This window comes from Notamacropus eugenii, chromosome 2, assembly GCF_028372415.1.
Source record: "Notamacropus eugenii isolate mMacEug1 chromosome 2, mMacEug1.pri_v2, whole genome shotgun sequence".
Lineage (NCBI taxonomy): Eukaryota > Metazoa > Chordata > Mammalia > Diprotodontia > Macropodidae > Notamacropus > Notamacropus eugenii.
The window spans coordinates 58,586,244-58,602,723 of NC_092873.1; the positions used below are offsets into that span (position 1 = coordinate 58,586,244).

The window sequence follows — 16,480 nt, forward strand, 5'->3', positions numbered from 1 at the left end:
TTGGTGCAGGGACCAGAGCCTCCAGTGAGGAGGACCTGGAATCACATTCTTTCCACTGGTGAGACTGTGTTATTTGACCAAGGGGACTAATAAACCATTTACAAAGACCCCACATCTATGTGTCATAGAGACAAAAGGCCTGCCTTCAAGGGGTTTCTGTTCTACTGGGGAAAGATACTACATGTGTATGCCCAGGAACCCCCCACTGCTTCTAATTCTACCCCAGATATGGGCTAAGGGATACCTCCAGGCCAAGTGGACTCTTCTTCTACCTCACTAAAAATGAAGAGGTAATGAGATCCTTTTCTAGTCATCCTGGTCCTGTGTGGTAGAGACCTAAGAGGCCCCCTGCTATCCTGGGCCTTGATCCAAGGCCCCCTTGTGTCTAAGCACAGGTTTATTGGATGTAGGAAGTAAAGAGATGACACTGATGGTCCCAGTTCGAGTCCCCTGCCTCCCAGGAGGGCACATGAACTGGGAGAAAGATTCCAGTTTTGTTGAGTGGACGGATGTGTCTCCTGGACAGAACCAAATCATGTGATTTCTCACATATTCCTTTTAATTAACAAAACTAGGCTGTGAATCGCGAGCACAAGTTTGTACATTTGGCTCCCCGGTCGGATAGGGCTGAGGTTGGCCCACCACTCCTACACACGCACTCACACTATTATAAATACAGGTCCTGCCCTGATCACAGATCATGGAGAGCAGGAGGGGAAGGTGGACAAGTCATTTCATCCAGAGGCAAATGTTTCTGTCTGGTTCTGGGACATGGGGATCCTGTTGGGATGGGGGAAGGAGGTAAACAGAAGAAGCAGGGGAAGAAGGTCCCTCTGCCACCTACATTTTTGCTTCTGTCCCCTCTAAAAGCCTTCATAAATAAAACTTCACAGTAGCTAAGAAAATACTAACTGCTCAGCCTTCCCAGGCTACTGGAGCTCAGAGGGCCCACATCTGCCCAGCGCAGGGGGCCTGTGACTGGTGCTCCAGCAGAGAAGGTGGCTGCTCCCTTCCAGTCAGGGCCAAGCCACTCAGGGACCAGGAACCCTGGGTCCCAGCAGCTTTTCTCCTGGGATGCAAAGGTTTGAGAGCAGGTGGGTCAGGACATCCAGCGTCCCAAGCGTGAAAGGATTCCAAAGAGCGGAGCCTTTGAGGTAGTCACAGTGAAATGCTTTTCCTTCCCAAGGCTGGTGGGCTTTGGGAGTTGATGAGATGAGAAGCTTGCTAGGGGCTGGCCAAGCATCTGTGAAACCCCTGGCCATGAGATGCACAAGCGGGTCTCTGCAAGCAGCAGGCTTGGCTGAGCCCCTGGAGTCCAGAGATGGTTTTAGTGGTGATTGAGGCAGTTTTCTCTGCAAGCTTGTCTGTGCAAGGGCCTACTATGAGGCTGGAGGGGCTGAAGGCCGTAGGCCTACAACACCAGCCCCCTGGGCCCTGCTTCCCTGGGACTAGAATACTTGCCTGTGTTGTACCTGGGGAGCAGAATGTGGAGAGCTAGAGGGGACACTGGGGCTCCCCTAGTCCGTCCCCCATCTGCCCCATCTCCAGTTCAAGAAGAGGCAGCTCTGCCTCCTGGTGGAAGGCTGGCACCTTGAGCATGGAGGTTAGCAAGCTCCTGAGCCCCAGGGCCCAGGATCCAATGGCTTTCTGGGCCCTTCCCCCAGGGGCCCCTGCAGATATTCCAGTTAGCACAGCCAGAGAAGTCTCTGAAGCGGCGGTGGGCCAAGGGCTAGAGCACTTGGAGTTTGCGGGCACAGGTGAGATTACTGTGCACCAGCTCCCACATGTCCAGCAGCTCAGCTGGCAGGAGCTTATGCACCACGAGCATGGAGCGGAAGAAACATGGCTCCTTGTTCATGGGGCTGCTCTTGTTTCGCGTGATGCCGAATGTCTTGAAGCCGGCATGAGCTGCAGGCTGCACTCGGAGCAGCTGAAGGCACATGCCCAGGAAGACATCGTCAATAGGGTAGAGCTCCAGGCTCTCGGAGGCGCGGTAGAGGCGGCGGGCCAGCCCGCCAGCCATGAGGAAGCCACCGCCGCCTGCGTAGGGTGGGTACAAGGGCTTGCTGTACAGCGTGCTTGGGATGTAGTACTTGTTGTCCTTCTTGCGAATGGGCCGCGCACGGTACAGGACGTCCCCCACAAACAGGTCCTCGTCGGGATGCCGGTCCGCCAGGAACTCCAGCAGGTTGTCGGGGCTGACGTACACATCGTCATCCCCTTTGAAGATGAAGCTGACACCTGGGCAGAAGGTGTCCTGCCACTTGAGGAAGTGCACCTCCTTTAGAGTCAGGTTGAAGAAGCTGTCCAGGAAATCCCACTGCAGGATGTCCCCGTAGAGGCGATCCTCGTAGGCCAGCAGCTGCTGGTAGTGGGCTCGCTCATCCTCCTTGGCAGCCTTGCCCAGGAGAAAGAGAGTGCGCACGGCACCCTGGCCTCCCTCAGCCTTCCGCTCACGGCCCCAGGTGCGCCGGATGGCTTCCCGCCGGTCGTGTTGGGTGATGATGGACTTCACCACCACCAGCAGGTAGACACCCCCTTCACACTTCTCCGGGTGATTCATCAGCATGGGGAAGTAGCGGCAGTGGCGGTAGAGCAGAAACTGCTGGAAATGGGGCTCCAGGGCCAGGAACCAGCTCTGCCCTGTCAGGTTGGTGTTGGCAGAGCAGTTGGAGACTGTCACGTCCCAGGCCGGGGGTGTGCCCTCTGTGGGTGCTGGGGTCGAGGCCTTCCTGGGGAGGCTCCAGAATCCGGCAGAATTGGAGAAGTCACTGGTGTGCTTCGTGGCCTTAGCATGCCTCAGCCTGGACGACGGGGAGGAGTCCAGGAACTGGCCTGGGGTCAAGCCTCGCTGCAGCACAGTCAGGGTCGCGAGCACCACCACAGAGAGGCACACCGAGCGGTAGATGGTCTTCTTCCTAGGAAAGAAGGAGGCAGGAGGTCAAGAGCCTTTCCCCATCTCCTGGTCCTCCAGGTGCAGGTTCACCTGACCACAAACCACCTGTGGCCCAGCTCCATCGAGAAAACAAACATTTATGAAACACTTACTGCCAGGCACCGCACTACCTAAGGGCTTTGCAATTAGCTGGTTTGATCCTCACAACAACCCTAGAAGGCAGGTACTATTACTATTGTTAGCCACATTTTACAATTATTGGGGAAACTGAGGCAGACTGAGGTTTAAGTGACCGGCTAAGTGTCTGCAGCCAGACTTGAACTTGGATCCTCCAGCCTCCAGGCCTAGCACCCTATTCGCTATCCACTGAGCACCATCCTCCCCTTGCCTCCAAAGTCCCAGGATAGAGGTGACTATAGAATTTTGTCCCTGTGCTTTTCAGAGAAAGAAACTGAGGCCCAGAGCCTCCCTACCACTCTTTCTTCTCCAGTGCCCAGGCACCTGGCACAGGGCAAATGGTTGCTGACCAACTCTTGTCAGATTTTCCTGAAACTCTTTCTTGTCCCACCAGAAACAGTTTTGTGGCCTCGGTACCCGGGGATCAGCATCCCCCCAAGTCACAGTAGATGAGCTCTTGGGGGCAGGAACCGTCTAGTATTGGCTTCTCTGTCCCCAGAGCCTCACAAATCACAGGCCTTGGAGAAGCAACTGAAGGGAAGGTCTCAGCTTTCCTTCCATCTTCCCATGGGGGAGGGACCAGGAAAAAGTGATTTCCCTCCTCTCTCTCCCAGCCTCTCCCGGCTCAACTGGGCTTTTTCTCTCTTTGCCCAAGATGGGAAGAGCTCTGGAGATCCTGGCCCTGGGTGGAATTCCTACCTGAAAGTCAGCCACAGCCTTCCAGTGAGAAGAGCCCAGGGAGAACAGAGGTCTGAGCTAATGCTCAGTGCTGAGCCAGGCCCTCTAGCACTGGTTCAGACTGCCCCTGCCTCATTTTCCATGATGGAGATCCATGGTCCATCCTGCCTTACAGCTGCTCTTGGACACTGGACTGGGCGCCAGTGTAAGTCTGTGACTGCTTGTCTTGGAGAGGGCCACCAGGCCCTTGGGGAATGCCCAGCCTGCTTCCATTCAACAATACATTTTGTTCTGGGCTTGGCCTAAAGGCAGAACCTACTCACAGGAGGTTTATAGGGGCAGACCGATTGATCGGTGGATGACTCTGCTAGGTGGAGGGAGCTTCTCATAACTCAGACCTAATGTGTGTCCTGAGATACAGAACACCTGTGCAGGCCCGCCCCCCCCCCCCCCAAGGCTTATGGCGCCTCAGAAGATAGGCTGTGAAAGAGATTCAGAGAGAAACAGTGTGTGCCTGTATAGCGTAATGGGGGTAATGGGAAGGCTATATAGGCGATGACACTGGGATAACTGTGTTCAAAGCTGGAAGGGACCTCTGAGGCCATCTAACAGAAAAGGAAACTGAGGCATAGAGAGATTCACCAAAATAAGATCTAAAGCTAGAAGGGCCCTTACAGGCCACCTGGATCAACCCAATTTACAGGAAACTGAGGCAGAAAAGGTATGACCTTGCCTAAGGTCACACAGGTGTTAAGTGGCAAAGCCAAGATTTCAGCCAAGAATAGATAAGAGATCCCAAAGCTGGTGCCTCCTGGGCCCCAGAGACCTTTAGCATTAGGAGCCTTTAGGCATCCTCTGGAACAATGGCTTGTAAGCCTCCGGCTGCCAAGGAGTCCTAAGCACTAAGGCCAGCAAAGCCCTATTGCATGGTTATTCATATGCTAACTCAAATGGACTCCGCCAGAATTGGGTTCTTCAATGTATAAAATCATTTAAATTAGAAAGGAAACCAACCACTTGTATTAAAATGTAGAAGTCTTTTCTTCCCATCCAAATCACAAACCAGGTTTTTGGATGGCCTCCCCCAGAGCCCCAGGGCATCTGTTACCAGAGCTGCTCTCACCGATGTGCCCCACTGCCAGCTCAGGAGCTGAAATGGAGCAGCCTGGCTCCACCAAGACTCGGACACTGACTCCTGAGCCATCTAATCCAACCCCCTCTTTTGACAGATGGAGAAACTGAGGTTAAGTGACTAAAGGTCATGAGCCAGCTCCATGGGCCTTGCTCCCCTCCCCAGGCCCAATCTCTCTGGTCTCTAGAAGGGACTGTTGAAGTTCACGAATCCTGGCCAGATGGGGAACTGGGATGGCAGGAGATGGGGGCAGACCAGCTGATCAGTGGATGACTGCCAGGTGGACGTAGCTTCTCAGAACTCAGACCTAATGTGTGTCCTGAGATACAGAACAGCTGTGTAGCCCCCTACCCCCGGAAGGCTGGGCACACCCCTCAGACGGTGGGCTGTGAAAGAGATTCAGAGAGAAACAGTGTGTCCCTGTATGTCTGGACTAGACTGCATGCCCTATGGTTACCAGGTCCAGGGCAAGTGTGGCTGTCTGACCATCTCTTCACTTCGAATACTACACCCAGTAGGTTGGGGTGGAGCTCAGGGTGGGTCCACTGATCTAGGAGGATCTAGGAAATGAGGTGGATGGGGTGGGGGATCCTTTCCCTTTTCTGAGCCTCTCTTCAGCTCGGTCAGAGAGGACTTTGCACCAGATGGTCAATGAGGACCCTCTCTTTAGCTCTCCCCCAGGGCATTGGACTAGAGAGTCAGGGAGGCCTGGGTTCAAATGCCACTCCAGATACTAATGTAGCTTGTGACCCTGAGCAAATCACTTAATTAAAATTTTCTTATTTGCCACAATTTTAGGGATTTGGCTTCGATGGCCTCTTGAGTCTCTGGTGATTCTATTTTGAAGCAGATGCGAGAGCTCAGCCCTCTTGTTTGTCAGAGAAAGAAATGGAGGTTCTGGGAGGAAAAAGGACCCAGCCGAGGTGTGACCTTGGGAAAGTGGAAGTCAGGATTACAACCCAGGGGATTTAGAAGTTTCCTCTGGGGCCTCTTCTAGCCTAGGGGCACCTCTTCACCTCAACACTTCCCTCAATTAGTAAAGAAAAATGTGGGCGAGGGTGCAGAGGTGGGTCCAGCCGCAAAGGAAACTCTAGGGAATATTTTTCAGGTGAATAACTCCATTCCCCCACCGCCAGCACCAGCTTGGACCAGCCCAAGAACCATAACATGGCAGAACTGAAGGGACTGTGAAAGTACTCCCTCATTTTACAGAAAAGGAAACTGAGGCTCAGTGAGGTCAGCTGGCTTGAGTCTTGCTCACCATATCACAGATTTGGGGTTGGCAGAGCTCTCTGGTACTTGGAGGCATAAGGAGCTCAATTCGCTTGGCGCAAAGACGCAAAGAGGAAGAAAGCACCTGGACTAAATCCTAGCTCCCTCCGATTCCAAATCCAACTCCGAGCCTCACTGTCCCAGGGCGGCTTGTTCAGCTATTTATGTCACAGATGAGGGAACTGAGACCAGGGGTGGAGGTGGCATTTTCTGTACCTTCGTAAAGTGCCAGGGAGCCTAGAAGTTCACCCCATCTCATCCCTCTCCTGTCCTCCCACCCCACAAAATACAGCCCAGTCCAAATTGCCCTGACTCCACCCCTCCAACCGTTGCCTCTGCCTTAGGACTCTGGAAACCCAGTTCCCCGCGGCCCAAGCCCAACGTAAGGTCTGGAGAAGACCAAGTTTGGTGGAGCTTTCCCAGCTGCCAGGGGCAGGCGGGCGAGCCTGGCTGCGGATCATGGCCGGAGCCCCCATCAGGAGCCCAGCTGTGGAAAGCTCCAGCCTTCCTGCCTCCATAGCGCAGACAGAGTCAGCTGGAGAGGGGGCAGAGGACCCCACTGGCATCCCTCCCCCTCAACCCGGGGCCCAGGGAAGCGGCAGGAGGGCAGGCAGCCCAGGTCTCCTCCTCAGGAGGGGAGGACAGGGACATCTGAGTCCCCCAGCCCCTACATTCTCCCATCCCAGAGGCAAGATTACTCACCACTGGAGCATGCTGGGCACACTCGGAGGGCGGCAGAGTTGGCTGAGCCGGGGAGTCCGGGGACAGGGAAGGCAGAACTGCTCAACTGCTGCTGCTGCTGCTGCTTCTGCTGCTGCTTCGGATGCAGCCGGGAGTGCTGGCTGCAGGGGCAGGAGAGAGGGACAGAGGGAGGGAGGAGACAGAAAAAGTGAGAGAGGGAAGGGGAGGGACCGAGAGGGAAAGAGAGACCGCCGATCCCCGGGCTCTTTCCTAAGCCTCTGGGGCGGAGCCAGGGAGAGGGCCCCCGCTGGGAGGCAGGTATTTTAACCCTTTCCAGCCTAGGCTCTGGCCCCAGGCACCTTTAACCTCTCCGGTGCCAGAGCCCCGTGGAGTCATCAGCCAAGCCCCAAGCATTTAACGAGCGCGAAGCCAGGTAGACGGAGTCTCCAGCCCTCACCTCTCTCCCGGCCTCCAGCCTCCAGCCTCCAACTGCCCATCAAACAGCTGACCTGGATGTCCTGGAGGCGGCTCTCACTCAGCCCGGGCGAAGCCCACTTAGTTAGCTTTGCCCCCTCACCCCAACCTTCCCTCCTCTTGGCTTCCCAAGGATTGTCGGGAGAACCCCCGTACTCTCGGTCCTCAAGGTTCGGCTGTCCCTGTCTATACCTCTCCCCCGCCCCTCAAGCTCCTTTGGCAAGTCCTGTGGTTTCTAGCTTTACAGCCTTTCTTATCTGCGGCCGCCCCCGGTCTCTTCTTGACTCCTCTGTCCACCCACTGGTCCAGCCACCCTGCTACTGCAGCAGCGGTCGGAGCGTGTGGGGGAAGCAGAGGTGACCTGCCTCAAATCTCACTCCAATTCAGCCTCCACCCAGCGGTCACCTCCACCTCAATAAATTCCAGTGGCTCCCTATTTCCTCAAGAATCAAATATGAAATCCTTGGAGTAGCTTTTAAAACCCTTTACAGCCTGTCCCCTCCCCAACTAGCCTTCCACACTTACAGTCCAGGATCCAGTGGCCGGCCTATCTCCTCCTGGCTTCGGGTCTCTGATGAAATCCCTGCTCTGCCAGAAGCCTGTCTCAGTCCTACGGACCTGGCGCCTTTCCTCCGAGATTCTCCCCAATTTGTTTGAATGTATTCATCTCCTTGCTCTCTCCCTCTTTTGACTTTGAGATCCTGGAGTGAGGAAGGATGGGGTGGGGACAGGGGAGCTAGTTTTTTGCCTTTCTTTGTACTTATCCCCAGAGCTTCACACATAGTGGGTGCCTAATAAATGCTTGTTGACTGACAGAGCCAAGGGGAAGCAATTCACTTTCCTTCCCTTCGCCTCAGTTTGTCCATGTGTTAACAGGGAGTTGGATGCCCTCTGAGGTCCTTTCCCACCCTAAGCTGTCTATTACTGTGGGTGCTGGAGGTTGGGGGCGGAGGAGACAGGGTGGAGGGTCACTTCTTTGGGGTGGGGAAGAGGGAATTCATGCTTCGGTCTGGGTTGGAGCTCTACAGCAGGCCAGCAGTGGGTTCAAATCCCAATACAACCTGTACTGGGCAAGTCCTGGCCTTCTCTGGGCCTGAGTTTCCTCATCTTTAAAATGAAGGGGTTGAGCTGAATGCCCTCTGAATGTGAGATTCAGTCCAGAAGAGAGGAAAGGTAAGTAAGAGATGATAGATGACAGGATGGGGATGAGAGATTAGAAAAGACCACTAGAAGAAGACGGTGCTTGTGCTGAGTCTTGAAGGAAGAGAAATCTTCTAGGAGGCAGAGGGAAGGAGGGAGAGCATTTCAGGCATGAGGCACAGTTGATACTGTGGCATGGAGATTTGGAGATAGAGTGTTTTGAATGAGGAACCAGTCCATGAATCAACACCAGTCCTTCTGATCCCCTGTCCTCACTACCTCTCCCAATTTCTGGTCCAGCTTGATTGAGATACAAGTCCTCCAAAAATCCATCCCAGTTTGGTCATGCCCAAGCCCACCCAGAGGGCTATAAGATATGCCTTGGTCCTCAGTGCCTGCTCCTTCTTACTGTGAGCAGGTTCCCTCCGAGGGAACAGGTACCCTCTTGAACTTGGGTTAGCTAAACCTTGCTCAGATTGCACTGAGCCAGGGGACACCATCTTGGTGTAGCGGATAGGGGTTTGAGGAGGTGGGGGGGTGTACCATCTTGTCGGGGGAGGGGGCTCTCCAGAAGCCCGAGGGCAGATCTAGGAAAATGCCCAGAGGAAAAGCTTCCTAAGAAATGGGGCTGCCCCAGTGTGGAGTGGGCTTCCTCCGGAGGTGCTGTCCTCTCACCTCCTCCTTGAGGTCTCAAGCAGAGGCTTTAGAAGGTGCAGGCCTCACTGGAGCCCTGAGAGCTTCTGTGTGAATCTCTCCTGCCACCTCCTGACTCTATCCATCCCAAATTCCTGGTGGGCAGGGGCTGTCCCAGGAGGGTCTCAGTCCCCCATCCTCCCTAGAAGGTCAGATGGGAGCATACACTCCCTCCAGGTCTGTAGACTAGTCTTCATACAAAAGGTGCTTAAATGGGAGTTACTTGTTTGGTTGATGGATTTTTCCTTAAGTAAAATTAGAACTTGGTCTTGGTGGGGAGGAGAGGAGGACAGATTGCTTTTGTGCGTAATTGGACTGACCAGTATCTCCTTCTAGGATTCTCTCCTACTTTTGGAGGGCAGGGAGCTGGGAGAGGAGACATCTGAGACCATGATTGTTGGGGAGACCCCCATCACCTCCTGTGAGTGATCTGTGGTGACAAGCACAGTGAAATGGAGGGGTCTACACCTGGATCCCCATTAGCTGTGTGACCTTGGGCATTACCTTCACCTACCTGGGTGGTGCAAGACTAAAGCATTCCTTCAGATTTATAACACTGTAGAATATTGACCTTACTGAGAGAGACCCAGGAAGGGAAGGGCTCTGGGAGCCAGAGCGGATCTTCTCCTCAGAATAACTCCATTGAAACTATAGTTCAAGGCCCCCTTTCAGCTGATAGCATCTCTCCTCTGTCCTCCCCCTTTCTTTATTCAAAACTATGTCCCTCACTAGAAGGTAAGTTCCTAGTGGGCAGGGACAAGTTTGTTTTGGTGTCTGGATGCCCAGAACTTGGTACACTGCTTGGCACATTGTAGTCACTGATTTGTTCTAAACACTGGGTGACTGGTTAATTGGGTATGTCCAATCAGACATGAGTGGGTACAGAGGGACCGTAGTCTCTAGGCTGGGCCAGAATGTGTCCTTTCCAGGGCCCCCTTCTTTCCTCTCCCTCCCCTCTCTTCTCCCTTGATCTTTTTCCCCCTTCCCCATCCTCTCTCACTACATTTTCTCCCCTCCTCCCCTCTTCTCCCCTTTTCTTTATCTCCCTCTCTCCCCTATCCTATCCCCATATCTCTTTTCTCCTCTCCCTCCTTCCCCCTGTTCCTCTTAGTGAAGGTTTGCAAGGTGTGAGGAATGACCTGCTCTCCTCTGCCCTCCCAATGACTGAGGCCCAGCTGGCCAGTCTTGGGTGACCACCATCCATTAGGATGACAAAGCCAGGGCCCCTGGAGAGCTGAGCCACAGATCTCAATCTCACCATTCTTCAGAATTGTTAACAACGGTGGCGATCTCCCCAGTCAATTAGAATGGGGATCGAGCCCTAGGGGAATTGGAAGGGTGGGGCCGGTGGGGTCACCTGGATTTGTCCCCAAGACTTCACCCACATACTGGGAACCACAAGGAGGGGGCCTTAGGACATGAAAAGTGGGGAGGGACCTGAGGATTTCCAATATCCGAGAGAGGAGGGATCTTAGAACAGGCCAGAGTCAAAATAAAACCTTGGGACAGAGTAGAAGAGACCGAACAAACTTTCAAAGTAGGAATCATTTCATTCTTTAAACGTGTACCCCAGGGACTAGTACGGGGCCTGGCACACTGTAGGTGCTTAATAAGTGCATGTCGCTTGATTAACAGAATGCAGAATGAGAGAGCCTTCGAATGTGGATTGTCATGAGGGAGGGATCCTAGAATCCTGAATGTCAGGAGGGACTTTTGAGAGTGTTTACTCCTGGGGATTCTCGACCTGGAATCCAGACTTGGTTGTATTGGTTTCCCTCTTAATGCTAGGATGTGTATTTCCATATGATTGACTTGGTAATCCTAAATATTTTATTTTATGCATTTAAAAGCATTATTTGGAAGCTTTTTCCAATCTGACTGTTGCTGAAAGTGACCACACCACCACCCATCTTACAAATGGTCAAACTAAGGAACAGAGCCTGTCAGAACCTTAGAACATAGACTATCTGAGTCCGGAGGAACCTTAGAACATGGAACAGGACAGTCAGGAGGAACCTTAGGACACAAAGCATAGAAGCAGTCAAAATGTCCCCTTAGAAGAATGCCTCCAGTAGGTCCTCAGGGCATTGTCGGGCAGCCCCTGTGGGGGACCCTTGGGCCCTTCCCTCCTCCCTTCAATTCTAAGAGAGGGAATGATTAGGGTGCAGGGTCTGAGCCTGGGTTTTTTGGATGAACCCCAGGTGGAGGGGCTTGCCCCAAATTGCTTGTAGATTGTCACTGACATTTCCGGAAAAGCCAGAATAATTATGTTTTAATTCTGAGTTAAATCCTGATAACTGCCAACCGGAAAAAAAAAGAAACCAAAAGCCACACTCACGTTCACTGAGAGAGACAAAGGCACAGATTATTGGGGTCCCCCCTTTTTTAGTGGCAGATCAGACTTTGAAATCTGGAACAACCTTATACTTCTGACTTCAGCATTGAAGTTGGACCAAGACCATTAGGGTGAGCTCAGGCCACGAGCTTCCCCTTCCCCCCCTCCCGCCCCCTCCCGCCCCCCTCCCCATCTTGTTTCTTCCTCTGCCAGATCAGGAGTCCTAGATTTATGATCCCAAAGCTCTTTTTGGAGATGAAGAGCAAATGGTGGACAGAAAAGTGGAAATGATTTTTCAGGGTCACCCAAGTTGTGTGATGGCCAGGACTGGGAAGCATTTAGTAAGTGCCTACTGTGCCAAGTGCTTGGAGATATTGAGACAAAAAGAGAGACAGACAGACAGACAGACAGAGAGACACAGAAAGGAGAGATTCAGAAAGAGACAGGAAAAGAGACAGAGAGAAGATAGATTTTTATTAGCTGAACAAAACTCTAAATTTAATTTTAAAAAATCATCAAAGGAAGTCAATCTTCTGAAGATCTGCCCAGACATGGGCCATCCTCCCCCGTGGAAGCCTGCTACCCCACTCCTTCTCAGGCCTAGCCAAGGCCAGTCTTGGAGGGCAGGTTCCTTGAGGAGAAAATGGCTTTGGTGGTAATTTCAGAACTGGAAGAAGACTCAGATTAACCATCACAATTGGTGGTTGTGGAGTAGCGTCTGACTCTCTGTGGTCCCATTTGGGGTTTTCTTGGCAGAGATCCTAGAGTGATTTGCTATTTCCTTCTCCAGATCATTTTACAGATGAGGAAACTGAGGCAAGCTGTGTTTGGTGACTTGCCCAGGATCACACAACTAGTATGTGTCTGAGGCCAGAGTTGAACTCAGGAAGTTGAGTCTTTCCAACTATTCATAGCACCATCTCCCTACCACCGGGCTGGAAAATGAGGAAATGGGATTTGCCCAAGGTGGTGGAGCGGGGATGGTGGCTCAGGTCTCTCAGATTCCTGGTTCCCTTTCTCTCCTCCTAGGCTTTGCAGGGCCCCATTCCATCCAACTTTATCACTGAAGAGACCAACGGTCAAGGGATGCCCAGATTTGGGAAAGGGGCTGAGCACCTAAGGCAGGAGTCTGGGTACTTGGCTAAGGACACAGATACTGACCCAGTGTCCCCCATCCATTGCCCTCAGCTTTCTTCTTCTTCTCAGGGGTTCCCCTCTCTCTCCTGAATTTCACTTTTTTCTGTTTTCCATTTGAGGATTCCCTGGAATTCTGAGCTTACTTGTTTGACCAGGAAAAGTAAAGTGAGCCTTGGGCCACCTGAGGCAGGTTTCTGCCTGGGGGGCCTTGGGCAGAGACTCACAACCAGGCTGCAGACTCAGTTTCTGGCCTCTCTAATCTGCCTGGAGATCTTAGGGACATTGTGCAAGGCTCTGGACATCAGCAAGGAAGGTCCGGGCATGGTCACCTTCCTGAGGGAGATAGAAAGCTCATTGTCCCAGGCCAAGAGCCCAGAGGTAGAGTCAGCCCATCTGGGCCTTTAGGAACTTACCCTTCCCCACTTCTGATTCATAATTAAAGAATTTGCCAAACTGCAGCTAGAGGGTGGTAAAAAAGACTACCAGAAATCCAGCCACAGATCCAGGTTAAGAACCCAAATCTAGCCCAATATTCTCATTTTACAGATTTGGAAACTGAGGGCCAGCCAGGTATCATAGGAACAGAGATTTTTGAGTGAGGGACTATGTAGTCTAATCCTTTCATTTTATAGTCAAGGAAACTGAGGTAGAGAGTGACTTTCCCAAAGGTCTTCCAGAAATATCTTTGAGCTAAATATCCAGAGAGAGAATTCTAAAGAGCAAAGCCATTTCCTTCCAATGACCAGCTGGCTCTTCCTCTGAGCCTCTGTTTCCAAATCTGTAAAGTAGAAAGGTTGAAGGAGATGAGGTCTAAGATCTCTTCTGACTCTGAGAGGCATTTATTAATTCAAAAGCATTTTTTAGTTTAAAAATATTTATTACATGCGTTCCATGTGCTGAGTAATGGGCTAGAGATACAAAGTTTGGTTTTTTAAAGCAGTCTCTAACCTCAAGAAGTTTTTGTTCCATGTTTAATGCCAGGTCCGAGAGAGCCTGGAGAGCACTCTGCCACTTGGGTGACAAGGATCCACAATAAATGAAAGCTTTCATTATCCTTCCTCTACCCCTAGTAAGCTGTGTGACTCTGGGCACCTTCTGGACCTGCAGGCCTTCTTCTGCAGTTAGACTCTGGGCTCAGTTTCCTCGCCCACATGTAATATAGATTTACGTGTGTGTGTGTGTGTGTGTGCACCCCTAGAGTGTCTGGTATATTTGCGCAAGTCCTCAGATAGATTTCTGATCTGGGATATGGCCTGCCTGTTAGCATCCAGGTGGCTCAGTGGATAGAGCAATGGGCCTGGGTCTCAGCAGTCACCACCCCAGGCTGAATTCCAGGTTCATTGGGGCATCCTGGGTTTTGTAATAGCAGTGGCCACGGGGGACTCCAGCCCAGCTCCAACTCTGAGCACCAGCCCTTACTGGGCCCAAGGGCATGTCTTTAGCTGGTCCTGGGAATTACCAGACAGGCAAATGGTCATGCCTGGTGGCACCTCATACCATGTCAACAGGATTAAAAGGTAGTCTGTGCTAAACAGGGCCATGCCTCAGCCCCTACCCTTCCTGGATGCCTGCTCCCAGGTGGGCTGTGGACAGCACTGTCCCAGTATCCTCCCTGGCCAGGCCCCAGCTCTGATCCCAGCCCTGGTGGGCGCTGGCCTCTGAGCCTCAAGCTGGATCCCCCAGTTCTGGCCCTCCCCTCCTCAGTGACTCACTCTAAGCACATACACTGTCCTCTTTCAGGATGGAGCCTTGAACACTGGCCTAGTCTTCCTGGTTCCACCTCCCCAGCCCCCCCTTCCCCTGGGACTGGCAGCTCAGAATGCACATACAAATCTTCTCTTTCCCATGAACTCCCCCCCTTCCAATTCCCCATTCCCCAGCTCCTCTCCTCTCCTCTCCTCTCCGTGACCCAGGCTCCTGGCCAAGAGGGAACAGTTATATGCCTGCATAGAGCCCCCTTTATATATTCAGAACCTTTCCTGGTGCATTCTGGGGCTGGGCAGCCCTGGGCTGACTGGCCAGCCAGCAGCTATCCATCTCTCATCACCTGGCCTATGCCGGGGAGGTTGGGCTGAGGGGCCAGGCCAGACCCCCACATCACCATCAGACAAGGGGCTCTCCAGGCTGGGTGAGGTAGATAGAGCCCTGATGATGTCTGCTGGGCATTGCCCCAGAGGGCACAGCAGGCAGGTCTGGGTCCCAAAGGCCTTCAGTCTAGTCCAACAAGGATTTAAACATTTTTATTAATTACTTGCATTCTTACATCACTCTCATTTGGAAACACATCCTTCCCAGCTAGCAAGCTATTGTTCCTTGTAACAAAAACAAACAAGATAATTCAGCAAAACTAAATCATCCACTGAATTGGTAAGTACATGCAACAGAGCACACATTTATTTAGCACCTACTGTATGAGGAGATGCTAATTAGTAGGGATGCAGACTAATACCAAACAGTTCTTGACTCAAGGGTGGTACATTCATAGGCTCACAGGGACAAAGTCTTAGAGTCACTGAGCTCAAGCCTCTCATTTTACAGATGGGGAAACTGAGGCCAGTGTGGTGCCTCCCATGTCTATTCTAGTCCACACCCTCTCCTGGGCTGCCGGAAATCATCCAAGAGGTCTGATGTGTCCCATGGGGTCCACCTTGGTCTGTCTTACTAACCCTCAGGGGCAGAGCTTAGCCAGCCTGAGTGAAAGGCCCAGGATGGGACAGGAAGAGTCTCCCAGAGCCCTGTTAATCAATTAGTTGATTAACAAGCATCTATTAAGCACCTACTATGTTCCAGGCTCTGAAGGAACAGATGTACTATCAGAAGGCTAGGGTCATGATGTCCAGCATCCTTCCTGGAAAGAACACAAGCTTTGGACTTCAAATGGAGCAGGAGAGGAAGGTGCCAGTTCAGTCTTGTTCTTGCACCTAAGCAGGTGGCCTTTAGGCAGTGAGACAGTGCAGAAGATCCCAGTTCTAATCCATCCTCTGGCTGGGTGATCCTGGGCAACTCATTTAACTTTTTAATCTTGGTTTTCTCATCTGTAAAATGGAGATAATAAATGCACCTACTTCACAGAGCTGTTATGAGAACTGAGATGAGCCTTTTAAGTGCTTGGCCAGTGTTAAAGAGCCATGAAAAGGCTATTAACTTTGTGCCCTGGGTCCCTGTTCCCACACCCTCCTCACACTGGCCAAACAGGAGAGAGGAACCTGCTGTTCTTCTCACTTCCCTTTTGTCCTAAAAGACATTTTTCTCTCTCTAAAAAAGCATTTCCCCTCATGTCTCCTCTTGCCTAAATGCTCCTTGAGAAGGCCAGTGAAGGGCAAGCTTTCCCAGTTTCTAGGGAAGCTAAAGACCTGGAGAAACAGACCCTCTGAAGGTAGGGTTTCCTCGATAGCCCCAGAGTGTCTGGTGCCTGGCTGCTCTGTCTCAGGGTTTTCCAAAAAGCCAAGACACAGAATGTGGGATTGATTGAGAAAGGGTGACAAGGCGTGTCTCTAGGTATCGTCACTGAGCACGCTTTTGGGGTTTCTAGAACCTGGAGGTTCCTGAAATGAAGCTGGCTGAGCATCTGTACAACAGACCACTGATAAAACCCAAAGAAGGTCATTGAGAGTTGAATTGAAAACTGCTTGTAAAAACCCCATCTTTGAAGTTTCACCGCAGTAGCTAGGGCCTAGGCTTCTCCATTCAATTCAATTCAGTTTAATCTAATTGGAAAAGCATTCAGTAAGTGCCAACTATGTGCTAGGCTTTAAAGATATAGCCCCTTCTCTCAATGAGCATCTATTTTACTGGGGGATTTTTCCAAGGAGTTACCGAGCACACATTTATCAAGGTGCTGATCACATGCCCTATGTTAGGTGCT

At 51.9% G+C, this 16,480-nt stretch overlaps 2 protein-coding genes across 2 annotated transcripts in view; both read right to left on the minus strand.

Annotated features, from left to right (window-relative positions):
- Positions 1–538: 538 nt before the first annotated feature.
- B3GNT7 (UDP-GlcNAc:betaGal beta-1,3-N-acetylglucosaminyltransferase 7) lies at positions 539–6,979 on the minus strand. Its single transcript, XM_072637436.1, has 2 exons — positions 6,858–6,979; positions 539–2,918 (listed from the first exon to the last, which is right to left on the minus strand). Exons 1-2 carry the CDS (start codon positions 6,866–6,868, stop codon positions 1,730–1,732), a joined length of 1,200 nt encoding a protein of 399 aa, XP_072493537.1. The 5' UTR covers positions 6,869–6,979; the 3' UTR covers positions 539–1,729.
- A 7,860-nt stretch (positions 6,980–14,839) lies between these two features.
- ARMC9 (armadillo repeat containing 9) overlaps positions 14,840–16,480 on the minus strand; it is a 144,291-nt gene continuing 142,650 nt past the window's right edge. The window contains exon 26 of the transcript XR_011973262.1: positions 14,840–15,650. The gene's annotated coding sequence lies outside the window, so the exon portion shown is untranslated. The remainder of the gene's footprint in view (positions 15,651–16,480) is intronic.